Source organism: Podarcis gaigeae (assembly GCF_964106915.1).
Source record: "Podarcis gaigeae genome assembly, chromosome: 16".
Classification (NCBI taxonomy): Eukaryota; Metazoa; Chordata; class Lepidosauria; order Squamata; family Lacertidae; genus Podarcis; species Podarcis gaigeae.
The window spans coordinates 15,815,424-15,831,205 of NC_139693.1; the positions used below are offsets into that span (position 1 = coordinate 15,815,424).

At 51.3% G+C, this 15,782-nt stretch overlaps 1 protein-coding gene across 1 annotated transcript in view; it reads right to left on the reverse strand.

Annotated features, from left to right (window-relative positions):
- Positions 1-1,461: 1,461 nt before the first annotated feature.
- Positions 1,462-15,782, reverse strand: part of ATG2A (autophagy related 2A) — a 36,892-nt gene continuing 22,571 nt past the window's right edge. The window contains exons 28-42 of the mRNA XM_083716381.1: positions 15,545-15,715; positions 14,476-14,602; positions 13,777-13,988; positions 12,919-13,148; positions 12,021-12,156; positions 10,473-10,688; positions 9,414-9,515; positions 8,221-8,305; positions 7,149-7,284; positions 6,237-6,309; positions 5,187-5,269; positions 4,288-4,409; positions 3,551-3,705; positions 2,995-3,150; positions 1,462-2,107 (exon numbers count right to left, since the gene is read on the reverse strand). Coding sequence (XP_083572507.1) covers positions 1,871-2,107; positions 2,995-3,150; positions 3,551-3,705; positions 4,288-4,409; positions 5,187-5,269; positions 6,237-6,309; positions 7,149-7,284; positions 8,221-8,305; positions 9,414-9,515; positions 10,473-10,688; positions 12,021-12,156; positions 12,919-13,148; positions 13,777-13,988; positions 14,476-14,602; positions 15,545-15,715 — 2,241 coding nt within the window. The 3' untranslated portion in view covers positions 1,462-1,870. The remainder of the gene's footprint in view (positions 2,108-2,994; positions 3,151-3,550; positions 3,706-4,287; positions 4,410-5,186; positions 5,270-6,236; positions 6,310-7,148; positions 7,285-8,220; positions 8,306-9,413; positions 9,516-10,472; positions 10,689-12,020; positions 12,157-12,918; positions 13,149-13,776; positions 13,989-14,475; positions 14,603-15,544; positions 15,716-15,782) is intronic.

Sequence of the window (15,782 nt, forward strand, 5' to 3'; positions counted from 1 at the left end):
AGGGTGCTGAAGAAGAGTTAATGGAGGGGCCAGAATTTTTTGATTGTATTGCAATCTCGCCTTTCCCTCCAAGGGGTTCAAGGTGATGCACGTGGTTCCCACTCATTAATTCCCACAACCCTGTGAGGTAGATTAGGCTGAAAGGCAGCAGCACTTGGAGAGCTTCATGGTACAGTGGGGATTCGAACCCTGGTCTCTCCCAGGTCCTAGCCTGGCACTCTAACCATCGCACACCACAGGCTCTCCATCAAGTAGGGTCTTGGGCAGAAGGGATGCAGGACTGGCCCCTATTCGGACACCCCTCAGCGTAGAGGCCTGAGCAGGGAGGGGAAGGGCCAAGGAGCAGGGCTGAGCAGCAGAGCGCGCCACTTTGCACGTGAAAGGTAAGGATTTTTACAGGAGAAGCAGGCTGCAAGTGGACGCACACTTGAATCCAGGACAGCTCCAGATGGCTGGGGAGAAGGCAGCGGCACCTTTAAGTGATTCTAAGGAGTAAGTGGCTAAGTGGCATTTTTGCCTGTGGTTAGAGCCGGGTCTGAACCCCTGGCATCTCGATGCAGGGCTAGAAAGAGCCTTCTGGGCCTGAGATACTGCCAGTCAGTGTAAGCAACACTGGGCTAGATGGTCTGACTGTGTAGGACCACTTCCCAAAACTGCAGAGAAGTCACTTCTCCCACCCTGGGACCCTCCAGCTGTTTCAGACTACAACTCCCATCAGCCCCTAGCTGGCACTGAGTAGAAGGGAGGGGGGAAGGGGGAACCTTCTTCACTGCTGCTGCTGCATTCCGGAAACCAGAAACTTGACCTCAGGCAGCTGGCGGCTCGCCTAGTTTCTCCAGAGTAGCACAATCCTGCCCCCTGCTGGCTGCTAGGAGCATTGCTGACTGATGCTGGTAAGAGCTCCCAATCCCTTGAATGCAGAAAACGTGCTCAGCCCCCACTCCAGCAAAGCAAGCCCTTCTGGGGCAATCACAGAATTTTAGAATTGGAAGTTCCAAGGTCATAGAGTCCAACCCCCTGCAATGCAGGAACGGCAGCCAATCCCTGCCTGCTCCTTCCTTGTCACACACACTTCCTGCAACATGCACGCTCCACGCCCCCCAGCACAGCACGCAATCTGGGCTCAGCCCTCCGGTCCTCCTTTATTGTGGAAATATCTCTGGCTTTTGTAACATCCAGGCTGAAGGAAAGACGTTCTGGGGAGCCCAAAAAGCTTGTGCAGAACTTTTTGCTTTGCTGCTGGTCAGAATGAAACTGAATCGTGTGGTTGTGGCTGCCTGGGTGGGTTCTCCTGTTCTCCCCACAAACACACCAGCCCCCCCCCGCCCCCAACATGGGTGCCTGTGTCAATTCCTGCTTCTGTACCTGAAAGGAGTTGCATCAAAACATTGTCCGACAGGGCAAAACAGGTCAAGAAAAGGACACTTCACCCCCTTACTGAATGCCTATGGAAGCAGGAGCTGAAAACAAGTCACGTCCTTTAATGTTCAGCCAACCTTCCGTCTCTCCCAACAACCCCAGAGAGAGAGGGAGACAGAGAGAGAGAGAGAGAGAGAAGTTGCAGCCTGCAGCTCATGCACCAAATGGATGGCAGAAGCTATACTCCTGACAAGTACAAAAACAAGGGCGAGGCAAGAGGAGGTGGCACCACCCTCGTGACGCCAGGCGTGCTGCTGCTTGAGAGCGGCCAATCCCGCCAAGCAGAAGCTCTTCCCCACCATGTGGTTCTTCTTCTGCGGGTGGCAAGGCTGGCAAAGCGGGAGGCTGCATCCTTTCGCTGGCCCTGCCAATGTCCTGAACGGGGTAGATTAAGAGGAACGGCCCCGCTTCTGAGCCCGGGTCAGTGGAAGGCGGCAGTGGCGGCGCCCGGTTAGTCCTGAGCCTCTTCTGAGCGCCACTTCAGGGACTCCTCCTTCCGGGCGTCGGGCTTGATCTGGTTGCGCATACCGCCCAGGAGGTTGGAGGTGGCTTCCGAGGCCACGATGAGGGGCTTGACCACGGTGGGAGGGATCTGCCGCAGGACGCCTCCCACCGCCCCGGTGATGCCTTTCTGCTCGTGGCCACGAGTCGCCACGTCGCAGATGGCCTGGGCTGTGTCGATGACACCCTGGAGGAAGAAGAGGAGGAGGAGTCTGGATTTGATATCCTGCTTTATCACTAGGCTAAGGAGTCTCAAAGCGGCTAACATTCTCCTTTCCCTTCCTCCCCCACAACAAACACTCTGTGAGGTGAGTGAGGCTGAGAGACTTCAGAGAAGTGTGACTGGCCCAAGGTCACCCAGCAGCTGCAGGTGGAGGAGCGGAGACGCGAACCCGGTTCACCAGATTACGAGTCCACCACTCTTAACCACTACACCACACTGGTGCAGAGGAGGAGGAGAGAAGGATGGAGAGAGAGCGTGCGTCAGGGCCTGCCAGAGGGCTGTAAACAGGGCTTCTCCAACTTGGGTCTCCAGCTGTTTTTGGACTACAATTCCCATCATCCCATACCACTTGGCCTGCTAGCTATGGATGATGGGAGTTGTAGTCCAAAAACAATTGGATATCCAGGATGGGGAAACCCTGGCTGGAAGGATCCTTCCTTTTCAAATATATAAAGATCATTAATTTACTAGGCAACATGTTTTCCTAGTTCAATTTTATTTAAGCTGCTGTTGTACACTCTTATATATTTAAAAAAGGGGGGGGGGATGTAAACAAATAGTAATGATATTCCGCTAATAGCGAACTCAGACAGTGAGTGCCGACAGCAATGGAGCCAAAATGGGGCTGCTGGAAAATCAGAGGCAGCATTTGCATGCCCAGAAGGACCCCAGCATGCGCAGAAAGGAAACTAACCCAAAAGCAGCTCAAGGAAGCCAGAGCAGTCCTGGATTTTGGAAGATTCAGGGCAGATAAAAGGAAGACCTTCTTCGCACAGGGCAGAGTTAGCCTATGGAACTCACTCCCACAGGAGGCAGGGATGGTTCCTAACCTGGATGGCTCTCGGCCTTACCTCTCGTACGGTGTCATAGGCCTTGGCCACCCCTTCACGCAGGTCGGCAGGTTGCTGGCCGCGCCTCAGCTTGCGCGTGTGCTTCTTGTCCAAGAGGGTGCGCGTCATCGGGGGGGCAGTAGGGGACAGGATGTCGTAGACGGTCTCCGCTGTGGCCTGCAAGGGGGAGAGAAGGGATGGCAAACCAGGAAGGAGAGGCAATTCTGAGAACCCTGTTGCCCTTGCGGGGACCACAATGCCTTCAAATATCTGAAGGGCTCTCACATGGGAGATGGAGAAGGCTTGCTCTCTGCTGCTCTGGAGAGTAGGAAGCGAGCCAACAGATTCTAATGACAAGGAAGGAGATTCCAACTATGCTTTCGGAGGAACTTTCTGAAGGCAAGAGCTGTTTGGCAGTGAAATGAGGCTGTGGTTAAGGGGTTGGACCAGATGGCCCCTTGAGGTCCCTTCCAACTCTACAGTTCTACGATCCCCTCCTCATCACTAAGGGCTGGAGAAGAACAAGGGCAACCCCTCGCAGACCACCCCTGCCCGTCTCAGAGCACACGGCCCAAACCTGGATGGCCTGCACCAGGCGGTTGCTGAGCTCGAGGGCCGCCGATGCGGTTGAAGTGCCGAAGGAGGCTGCCCCACGCTGCAGGCCCCGGATGATCCGCCCGTCCTTGCGGTACTGCTCGATGGGCAGCCAGAAGAGGTCACGGAGGCCGTGGACTGGGAGGGAAAGAGAGAGAGAGGAGAGGGCATTGCAAGGGCAGCACCGTTGAATGTCAGGCACAACCATTCCTCTTTACCCAGGCCTATGGCTATTCAGTAATCTATGGCCTGTAAAAGTGTGGAGAGGCAGGACTGTTATGGTTATGATTATTATTAGGCTGTCTCTGTCTGTATACTTTTTACTATGTTTTTCCATTGACGTTTTGTAATGTGTTTCTAACGTTGCACATCTCCCTGAGATCTTCTGATAAAAGATGGTATGTAATTGAATTATTATTATTATTATTATTATTATTATTAACTGTGCTGCTGGATCAGGCCAAAGGGGGACTTACCTGGTCCAGCATGCTGCTTTCCACCATGGCCAACTGGGTGCACTCTCCTCCCCAACGGGAAATCCACATGCAGGGATGGGAAAGCAACAGCTCCCTCTCCCCAGCAGTTGGGTGTTCAGAGGTAGACATCTAGTGCTCACAACTACCCTCCTGTTTGTATATGCAGATAGACAGGAAGCCTTCCAACCCCCAACACTGCCGCCCGATACATCCCCAGGCAACCCCCTCCTCCCGCCAGACTTACAGAGCTGCACCACGGAGTGCATAGGCCCCACGCCTCCCAGGATGCCTGGCAGCTGGTTCTTGCGGATGTCCGTCAGCCACTCGGTCAGGGCATAGCTCACCACCTTCTCCACGCCCAGTAGCCTGAGGAGGCGGAGAAGCAGGTGGTCAGTATATGGAGACTGATAGACATTTGCTGGGGACTGAAACCAGGAAGGGGGTATGGGTGGAATAGAAACTGGGAATTCAAAGGGTATATAATTATAATGTGTTTTCTTTTTTGCATTACTATTTGAAAATTGGGAAACTCATGGAAGGGAATTATGGTCAATCTTAGAAAATGTTTTAAGAATAAGTATTGATGTATAAGTTTGGATGAGAGTTAAGATTAGATAAAGTAAAATTGGTTTTTAAGGTGAATTGAATTAGGTGAGGACTTGCTGAGCTAATAATTTGAATTGGAATACAGAGAGGGGAGAAGTGAGGAGGTCTGAGAAATAAGTTAAAAGAAAAGTAAGTAATGGAAATTCTATGTGTTTTTAATTGTTTTTAAGTTTTGCATTTTTGTATATTTTGTTATTTTTTGTTTTTGTATTATTTTGGAAATGCTAATAAATATTCATTTAAAAAAAAGAGAGAAGCAGGTGGTCAGGGGCCCCAAAGGGCAATGCCCACCAGATCCGCCCCCCCCAGGCCAGTGAAGCAAGTGAAGCCGTGGGGAGGGGCTGCCGGCAGAAGTGTCTCAGGCAGCGGGATGTGGAAGCACCCATGGCTTTTCAGCCCAGCTTGACAACGGATAAATGGGGCTGCCTCCGTTCAGATACTGGCTTCTTACTAGGATGCTGGGGGGTTAGAGCCCTGCCTTGCCCTCCTCTCCACTGACACACCCCACCCGGCTACCCTAAAAAGGTAGCTCCTCACCCGTGTCGACAGCAGAGCCTCTTGAGCTTGAGCTCAGAGCAGTTGAGCTGCGCCAGGCCGATGAGGATGCCGGCAAAGGTGCCCTAAGGAGAAACGGAGAGAATTTTTGTAGACTGGGAAGGGACCCTGCGGGTCATCTAGGCCAACCCCCTGCAGTGCAGGAATCGCAGCTGAAGAATCCCTGATAGGTGACTGCTCTGCCTTGGTTTAAAAGCCTCAGGTGAAGGAGTGTCCACCACCTCCCAAGGGAGTCCTCTCCACTATCAAACAGCTCTTGCCACCAGAAAGTTCTTCCTAAGAAGGGTGGACACTGACCCAGTGAGCCCGCTGCCTCTTCCGGACAGGCACTCCCCTTCCCCACCCTCGCCTTTGCTTAATCCAGGCTTTCCCAAGCTTGGGGCTCCAGATGTTTTGGACTACAATTTCCATCATCCCTGACTAGCTAAGGATGGAGTTGTAGTCCAAAAAACAGATGGAGACCCAAGTTTGGGAAACCCTGGATTAATCTCTCTCCGCACCCCCATCCTTTCCTGGGCACAAGGGCCAGGCTTTAGAGGGGAGAAAGAGGCAGCCTGGTGGGGACCGCCATGCCCTTTCTGTGGTCCTATGGCATGGGTAGGCAAACTAAGGCCCGGGGGCTGGATCCGGCCCAATCGCCTTCTAAATCCTGCCCGCGATGGTCTGGGAATCAGCATATTTTTACATGAGTAGAATGTGTCCTTTTATTTAAAATGCATCTCTGGGTTATTTGTGGGGCATAGGAATTCATTCATTTTTCCCCCCAACATATAGTCCGGCCTCCCACAAGGTCTGAGGGACAGTGGACTGGCCCCCTGCTGAAAAAGTTTCCTGACCCCTGTCCTATGCCGAGACCTTAAAACACAGCCCCCTTGAGTTGTCCTGTTGCAAAAGCAACATCAGCTGGAATGAATGACTGGAAGGTGGAGAGAGACTGAGAAGCAGCTCAGCAAAGGTCACTTGTAGCGGGTAAGAAAGTTCCCCAGGCCTGGGGGGGGGGACGGAGGGGCTCCTGTAGACTCTGCTACTCACCACTTGGTCCACGGTCACATGCTTTCCCTGGTAGTCCAGCCAGATGGGCACTTCGGACGTGAACCGGAACTCTCTGGAGAGGGAGAAGCCAAAGAGAACGGGAGATGCTTTTTCCCTTGTGGTGGGAAAGCACTGGCAGCAGTGCCGGCTACCACTCCGTGGCCTGTCTACCCCAGCATCCTGTTCTCACAATGAACATGTACCTCTAAGAACCTGGAAAGCTAGATAGACTGCCTCTGGGCCTGGAGGTTCCATAAGCACCTAAGAAGAGCCTGATGGATCAGGCCAACAGCCCATCTAGTCCATCATCCTGTTCTCACAGGAGCCAACCAGGTGCTTCTGGGAAATCTTCAAGCAAGATTTCCTTCTTGTGGTTTCCAACCTTCCTGTGGTTTCCAACCAATGTTATTTAGAAGCATTTATTTGCCTCCAGCTGTAGAGGCAAAGCATAGCCTGGATGGCTAGTAGCCATTGATAGCCACCTTCTGTTTCCTTCTACAGAACACACATCCTCCCACAACAAGCTGGGCAATGAATCTTGTATTTCCTATCTCTCATACGCATTATAAATTCTGCAGTCCCCTGTGGCGTAGTGGTTAGAGTGTCAGACCTCAACCTGGGAGACCAGGGTTCAAATCCCCACTTGGCTCACTGAGGGTGACCTTGGGACTGGTCACTGCCTCTTAGCCTAACCTACCTCACAGAGCTTTTATGGGGCAGAACGGGGGACGGAAAGAAAGAAAATGGGGAACGGGGGAACCATAAATGCTGCCTTGAGCTCCTTGGAGGAAAAGTGGGGTGTAAATATAGTAATTGATAGAACTCTCTGCTAAGACTCTGCAGCTTGGCCCCGCTGCCCCCCAACATCCACGCGCCCCATCCTTTCTGCCTCCCCACGTCAAGCGCTCGTACCGGAAGTAAATGGGCTGGTCGGAGGAGGAAGAGGAGGCGTTGGACAAGGAGCTGTTTTCGCTGGCCGTGGTCTCCATCGAGGCTGTCATCTCCCCCTCGGCTCCCTCAGGCTCTTTCCCCGAGGACTCTGGGCGACCTATGGAGTGGAAGAGCAGCATTGGGCAATGAGAGAGGGAAGAGGGACACCTCTGGGGATTCCTCTAGACAGCCTCTGCCATCCCTGTGACACTCTGGATGTTGTTGGACTACAACCCCCATCAGCCCCCGACCAGCATGGCCAACAGGCAGCCATGGTGAGGAGGGTGGTGCAGAACTGGAGAAGCCCTCCTCCTCTAGGGTAAGGGAAAAGCTGTCCACGGAGGCACAGGTCAATTCTGTGTCCAGGGCAGCTGTCTACCAGCTCCACCTGGTATGCAGGTTGAGACCCTACCTGCCTGCAGACTGTCTCACCAGAGTGGTGCATGTTCTAGTTATCTCTCGCTTGGACTACTGCAATGCGCTCTGTGTGGGGCTACCAGAGACCACAACTAATCCAGAATGCGGCAGCTAGACTGGTGACTGGGAGCGGCCACCGAGACCACATAACACCAGAAAGACCTACATTGGCTCCCAGTACGTTTCCGAGCACAATTCAAAGTGTTGGTGCTGACCTTAAAAGCCCTAAATGGCCTCGGCCCAGAATACCTGAAGGATTGTTTCCACCCCCATTGTTCAGCCCAGACACTGAGGCCCAGTGCCGAGGGCCTTCTGGCGGTTCCCTCACTGCGAGAAATGAGGTTACAGGGAACCAGGCAGAGGGCCTTCTCGGTAGTGGCGCCTGCCCTGTGGAACGCCCTCCCAGCAGATGTCAAGGAAATAAACAACTATCCGCCTTTTAGAAGACACCTGAAGGCAGCCCTCTTTAGGGAAGTTTTTAATGTTTGAAGTTTTATTCTGTTTTTAGTCCTCAGTTGAAAGCCACCCAGTGTGGCTGGGGAAACCCAGCCATATGGGCAGGGTATAAATAATAAATATTAATTAATTAATTAATTAATTATTAAAGGAAGATCCTCCCGGGAAGCCAGACACTCACCTTCTGAGCCAGCCTCGCAGGGCACGACGGGGTTAATGCTGGCAGCCACACTGGTGAAGAAGTCCTTGAGGAAGAACAAGGCATCCTGGAGTAAAAGCAAGGGGAAAGCAGGAGCCAATTATTATTATTATTATTATTATTATTATTATTATTATTATTATTATTATTTTTACCCCACCTTTCTCTCAAGCTGGGATTCAAGGAATAGAAACTAACAATAATTAAAATGCATCAAAACACATTTAGAACCAGCAATCCAAGTTTGTTTTGATTTCATCCTGTGCCACTTCTATTTTCATAGCAGGCATACAATAAATCTAGCACTTCGTAATATCATCTTTGGAAACTCCAGCGCAGACATCTCCAATTTGGGCAAAGTGGGAGGGGGAAGAGGAGGAATCCACCCTGCTTGGTCTTGCCAGGTCCTCCCCTCCCATCCCAAAAGGCCCACAAGGAAGCCGCTTGCTCTGCTGCTGGCTGCAGCCACACTCGAGGTCACCAGGCACTGGACATCTGCATCAGGTCCCTCTAGGGATGGTTTTAGAGGTGTGGTGCATGGCCTGGTCTGAGCATTTCATCCACTGCCAGAGGGATATGAGGGGGGGGGGTTACAGAACAAAGCCATTTTGATATTGTATGGTTTCAGTTTATACACTTTATACATAAAGTGCACTGCATAGGCCCCCAACAACACATGCCTCTGCCGTATCAATATGTGATGCTTCAAAAAGGTCCCTTTGCAGAATCTATTTTATTACGATGCCTGCCAAAGTGTCCTGAGCCATCTGTTCGTTTTACTCTATTGCAATAATATGCGCCACACAGTCATTGTTTCTTATTTCTTTACCGTTTGTCCTGTTTGCATGCTGCAAACTAAATGCATCTTTAAAAACAAAAACCCAGCTCAGTCAGTAGAGCATGAGACCTTTCATCTCAGGGCTGTGTGTTCGAGCACCATATTAGGCAAAAGATTCCTGAATTGCAAGTGGTCGGACTAGATGATCCTTTCCAACTCTCCAATTCTATGGTGCTAGGAGCAGGCCAGGCATCCAAGCGACAGCCACAGACAACCATTTTGGCTATGAAAATCCTCATCCTGTGGGAGGGCAGGGAGTTCTGAGCGCAGGGGTGCTCCCAAACAAAGTGCCCCCCCACTGTCCCCTGCAGAGTGCCTAACCCCAACGCCCTCTCACCTGGTCAATGTTGAGCCTGAGTGGCATCAAGGAGACACGAAGGCAGCACTCAGGACCCCCCAGACCAGACTCAGGGCAGACGTGCAGAGCTTTGATGGTGAGCTGTGAAGAAAGAGGGGGTGGGGGTGGTCAGTCTTGCGGTGACCCCCAGTGACAGAAGACAGGGGAGCTTTCCAGAGGCTGAGCTTCAGCAGCACCAAATCCCCCCCTACCCAACAAACTGTTTCACTATCAGACTCCAGGCCAGGCTGAACTACCAGAGTCTCATCAGGCCTCCAAGATCCAGGTGGGTTTATTTTTTCTGTAACATTTATATACTGCTGATTATTGTAAGGGGGGACACACCCTCAAAGCTGTTTCCAAAAAGAACAATGAAATTGCTGATAAACTGATATTTAAAACATTCGGAGAGGGATCAAAAATAAACTAAAATCAGGTTAAAACACACATCAACATTCTATGTATCCGGACAGAGTTGACTAATCCAAAATGTCTTTAGCAGGAGTACTGTGAAGGTGCCTGCTTTCAATAGGCGGGGAGTTCCAAAGTACCACACTGAAAGATCAATCTCTTACAAATGCAGAATGGGTATTACGTGGCACCTGCAGCAGTGCCAGTTCTGAAGTGGTCAAAAGACCCATCTCGCAAGCAAACTAGTCCCAAGTTGTTAAGGGCTTTCTATTCTAATAGCAACACCTTGAACCCGGGTCCAGCAGCAAACTGGCAAGCAGAAGATCTCTCCGCCAAGGGGTGAGATATAAGCTGACAAGGCCTCATTCCTGTCAGCAACCATGTCGCAGCATTCTGCACTGACTTTAGCTTCTAGATCAAGAGCAAGGGATGTCCCCACATCAAGCGTACTGCAGTAATCTAGCACTGGAGGCCCCACCGTCCCCAAAAAATAGCATACAGGAAAGGGGATCATCTGGACTTTTCCAGTCCAAGGAGAGGCGGAGACAGCCAGGAGCCAGGGGAGAGGTCTGCTCCTTGGTGCTCACCAGCAATGCGACCCACAACCCCCCACCTGCTCTCAGCTTCTCCTGCTGCTGCCCCCCGTACCATGTTGGAGTGGGCTCGGCGCGGCATGCACTCGCTGCTGTACAGGTAGAGGAACTTGTTGATCTGAGAGGAGGCCAGGCGGTCTCGGATCTCCAGCTCCTGGACAATGAAGACCTGTCTGGCCACGGGCTGCTCCTCCAACTCCACGGAGGGTTTTTCAGATGTGCTGCTGCTGCTGCTGCTGCTGCTGGGGTAAGTTTCATGCTGGAAACTCACCTGGAGACAAGGGGAGAGGTGAGGGCAGGTGAGGTCATCACTTTGTCCCACTCCCACCACCACCACTGGTTTTTGTGTGTGTGTTTTTCTGCCAATTAATTTCCATTCATTTTCAAATTTGCAACACATTGAAACCAAATTAAAACTAATACCGACTTCCCCCTCTCTCAGGTATATTCCAATTTTTTGGAATCCACTTTTACATGCTGCTTATATTACAGATTTATCTGTAGTTAACATCTTTTTTTTCTTTTTCTTTTTAGCAAATTCCTCATCCCTCTGTTATTCCCCTTTACCAACACCTGCATATAGATAAAACAAAATTATATCAAGGAACGATAAGTGAGGTTGCAATAATTTTAAATCGTTGGTTCTCCTCTCCAACTTGCATGTTAGTTTCATTTTCTTATCCTGGATTATTTTCAGCTTCTGCCTGTTTGTGTGCACACGTCCAGGGGAGACTTTCCTTCCCCCCACTGTTTTGATTCATTCACCCGTCCTCAAAGGAAGCTCAGGGTGGTGTATGCTGCCCCCGCTTTCTTCTCACAAACAACCCTAAGAGGTAGCCAGGCCAAGAGACTAAGAATGGCCCAGGGTCACCAAGTGGGTACTTTTGGTGCGTATTGTAGTCCTAGCCCAGCAGACCCCCAGATGCCCCCCACCTCTTTCCTTTTAGATCACTTGCGCCCCACCAACCAATAAAGCGATTCCCTGCCTTCTAAGCACAGCCGTTCTCGCAATGGCCTTTCTGGGGAAATTTAATTTACCGTATTTTTTGCTCTATAAGACTCACTTTTTCCCTCCTAAAAAGTAAGGGGAAATGTGTGTGTGTCTTATGGAGCGAATGCAGGCTGCACAGCTATCCCGGAAGCCAGAACAGCAAGAGAGATTGCTGCTTTCACTGCCCAGCGATCCCTCTTGTTGTTCTGGCTTCTGAGATTCCGAATATTTTTTTTTCTTGTTTTCCTCCTCCAAAAACTAGGTGCGTCTTATCGTCTAGTGCGTCTCATAGAGCGAAAAATATGGTACTTTTATTTTCATCCTAAGACCTCAGGGTGGTTCACGGAATAAATTACAGGAGAAGAAACATACAAGTAATTAAAACGAAACAGCAGAACAAGAACCCACCCCTTCCTACAGGCACATTTAAAAGACTAATATTAATCAGCCAAAGGCCTGGTTGAAGAGGAACGCTTTCACCTGGCGCCTAAATATATATATATAAAGAAGGTGCCAGGTGAACCTCTCCTGGGAATCGGGGCACCCATTTTAAACTCGAAGGAGCCCCTTGAGCAGCAAGCGAGGCCCCCCTCCTGCGCCACCAGCTCTCACCTTTGTCAGCTGGATCTCCATCAGCAGGTCGTGGATGCGGCTGGTGCCCCCCTGAGCCCGCCAGGTGTTCTGGGGCCGGTTGGTGACAGAGGAGCGGGACGGGGACGAGCGGGCGCTGGAAAGAGACGGCTTCGTCCTGGAGAAGGTGGGGCAGAAAAAGATGGCGAGCGAGAGCTTGTTAAAGTAAACGGATGAGGCTTGCTCCTCCGCCCCGCCAGCCGTAAGAACATACTAGAAAAGCCTGCTGGGCGGATGGCAAATGGTCCGTCTGGCCCAGCATCCCGTTCTCATAAATGGCCAGCTAGATGCATCAATGGGAAACCGGCAAGCACAAGAAAACTTTCCCTCCTTTTGGGTCCCAAAAACTGGCACAGGCAACTCCCCATTTCTGCAAGGGGCCTCCATGCGTGTAACTGAGATCGTGTGTATTGGAAAGACCCTGGAGAGTCCTAGTGGCTTGCAAGGATGTCCTCTTTGGGCTCTAGGGAGGGTCTCCTTGCAAGCCAGAAGGGAGGCGGGGCTGATATGCAGGGAGGGAGTGACGGCTGCTGCACTTCCCCACATGGCAGCTGCTAGGCAGGGAGGCTTCCACAAAGTCCCTCTGGCTCACAAGGAGACGTACCCTGGAGCCCAAACAGGACATCCTCTTCAGGCTCTAGGGATGGTCTCCTCACAAACCAGAAGGGCAGTGAGGCTTGCACCACTGACGTGAGAGGGAATGGTGGCTGCTGCACTTCCCTGCATGTCAGCTGTTAGGCAGGGAGGCTTCAACAAGAAGACGTCCTCTTCAGGCTCTAGGGACGGTCTCCTTGCAAGAGGACCTTCCGGGGGGCAGGGATTAAACGGAAAAAAACTGGTGGCAAAGCAACAGGTAGGCAGCTGAGGGAGAGTGGCTCACCTGGGTGAGTGGGCGTGGCCAGAGGCAGAGCGCCCTAGCCCAAAGTCCCTCCCACCATAGAGATGCCAGACCACCGAGATCTCCCGCATCATCACCCGGCTCTCGGGGACCGGGAAGCGCGAGGGGGCCTTCAGGAGGTCCGTGCTCCCCAGGGGGCGAGAGAAGTGCCCCTCCTGGATGCGAACGGGGCCTTCCAAGAGCTTTGTCACCACCGGCTCCCCGTCTCGGGGCTGCGAAGAGAGGAAGCAAGAGGCAGGATCAGAGCACAGAGTTTCCAGAAACTGGTATTGCTGCCTCCAGCCACGGAGGCAGGGCAGAGCCTTCAATAGGTAAAGGTAAAGGGACCCCTGACCATTAGGTCCAGTTGTGGCCGACTCTGGGGTAGCAGTGCTCATCTCGCTTTATTGGCAGAGGGAGCCGGTGTACATCTTCCAGGTCATGTGGCCAGCATGACTAAGCCGCTTCTGGCAAACCAGAGCAGCACATGGAAACGCCGTCTACCATCTCGCCAGAGCAGTATCTATTTATCTACTTGCCCTTTGAGGTGCTTTTGAGCTGCTAGGTGGGCAGGAGCAGGGACCGAGCAACGGGAGCTCACCCCGTCGCAGGGATTCGAACCGCCGACCTTCTGATTGGCAAGTCCTAGGCTCTGTGGTTTAACCCACAGCGCCACCCGCGTCCTGATCCATCATTAGTGCCTCTTAAAAGCCATCCAAGTTGGAAGCTATCGCTGCCTTCAGAGAGGTGGTTCGGCAAGGGCCCTTGGCTTTGCTAAATCCAGAGAAATAAAGGCTTGGCTCCAGAGATAGCAGTTGGCCTGAGGCCTGGCACTCCCCTTGCAGAAGGGCCAGTCTGTACCGGGATTCCTGTGCCTGGGGCATCCAGGATGCAGAAGTCGTCCGTGGCTTCGCTCTCGCCCTCGCTGTCCTCCGAAGGGCTGAAGTCCAGCCCCTCCCCGACGGGGGTGGGGGGTGGGGCCGGGGTCTTTCCTGCCTTGGCCACGGCTCCGTTCTCCCCGGGGAACAGGTAGACAGAAACCGGGGAGGGCTGCCGCCTGAGCCCGGAGTCACCTGGGAAAGGGGGAAAGGTTATATTAAACAGGGCAAGCTCCACTCAACTTGTGCTCCTCCCAGCTCTGAGCCTTGGGAAGACCAGCAGGGAGGACGCAAAGGGCACAGCTGAAGGTGGGGGAAGAATCAGGGGGAAACAAAAGCAGAAAACATGTCGCGTGTTGGAGTGGATGGTTTTGTCAGGTGTTATATTAGAGTGGATCAGATTACACATAGCTGACAGATGAAGAATTGGAGGTTCTTTATTTTATGTTTTTGCTTTTCTCTTTCTTTCATTATTCCCTCTTTTTCTTCCCTTTCCCATTATATTCCTTCTCCTTCTCTCTCTCTCTTTCTCTCTCTCTTTTTCTTCTCCTTTCCTTTTCTGTGTTTTTATATAGATCAATGTTTTCGTTTTGATTTTAAAAAAAGATATTTGATAATAATCATTGTATCCCCAGCATCATCCAGGGAAAGCCAAGCGTCCCCTCCTGTTGCTCCTCCTTACCCATCTCTCCGGCCAGTTCCTGGAGGCTGCGCTCTGTGTCAATGAGGGCGTCGGTGAGGTCTTGCTGGTTGATGGCTGCGGTCTCAGCAGGTGGGCATGATGGCAGTGACGCCGGGCTCTCAGACAACTAGCAGGGCACAGAAGAGGGCGTGAGCGCACTGGAAGCGGCAAGGGCGAGAGCAGGGCGCCCACCCGAGGGGGGTTGCTCTCCAATGAATTTGTATTAAGTTTCAAAACTTTTAAGCAAGTTGCATTCCAATGAACCTTCAGTTTTATACAAAGTTGACTCCCCACCCTGCTTCCGTTCCCTCCCTTTCCTGCTGTGCAACATAACATTTTATCATTAATCGCTTATCCTTTGTCATCCGCGGCCACCTATTTCAAAATCCTGCTCGCACTTTTAATTAACTCTAATATGTTCCAGAGTCAAAATAAGGGAACCAATATCACTCAGAAAAACAGAGGGGGGTTGCTTTCAAGTCTCACTTGCCGCTTCATTTGCATTTTTAGCTGTGGTTAGATTAAGTTGTGCAAACTGCTGAATAGGGAGCTGGGCATTTAATTGGCTTTATTCATTTAATGGGATGATTGATTGGTGTATGGTGCTGGGGAAGAATGAGTTGATTTTCTTTTGCTTCATTGCGAATCGGGTTTTTTGTTGTTGTTTTTAAAGTGAAACTTATACTGTTTAGCTCATTTTCGTTCTTAATTATTTTGCTTCCTGATCTTTTAGGAGATGCTTGAATTTAGTCCTTTACTATGGATTTTCCTTGCATTTTTTCGCAGCTGATTTTTATGTGGCAATGTTTATTCTGATACTGACGAGGATACTCTATCTAGTTACGTTTTATAGAACGCAGAAATTCTGTCCTTTTGGTTTTGGCATTTGCTGTTTATTTAAGATGTTTTAACCTATGTTGTAAACCGCTTAAAAGAGTTTCGTTTAACTACGAGCGGTATATAAATGGTCCAAATAAAAAACTAAAAACATAAGCTTATGGTTGGAGGTGGAAGAAACCCCAGGTCCCATTTCAACTGCCCCCCCCCCTTGTGCCCACTTGGCACTCACCTGCACCTTCTGGCCAGCGATCTCAGTGGGGCTGTCATGGTGGGGCGGGGGGTGCAAGTCCCCATTGTTCACCACGTACTGGATGAGGTTGGCGAGGGCCGCACAGGAATCTGCGCAGGTGTGCACATGGACCACATTGTTGGAGCAGCGGAGCTCAAACAGAGGGCGAGTCTGCACCAAAGCGGGAGAAAGAGTGTGTTAAAAAAAGAAAGGAAAAAAATCGCCCCAGACAAATGTT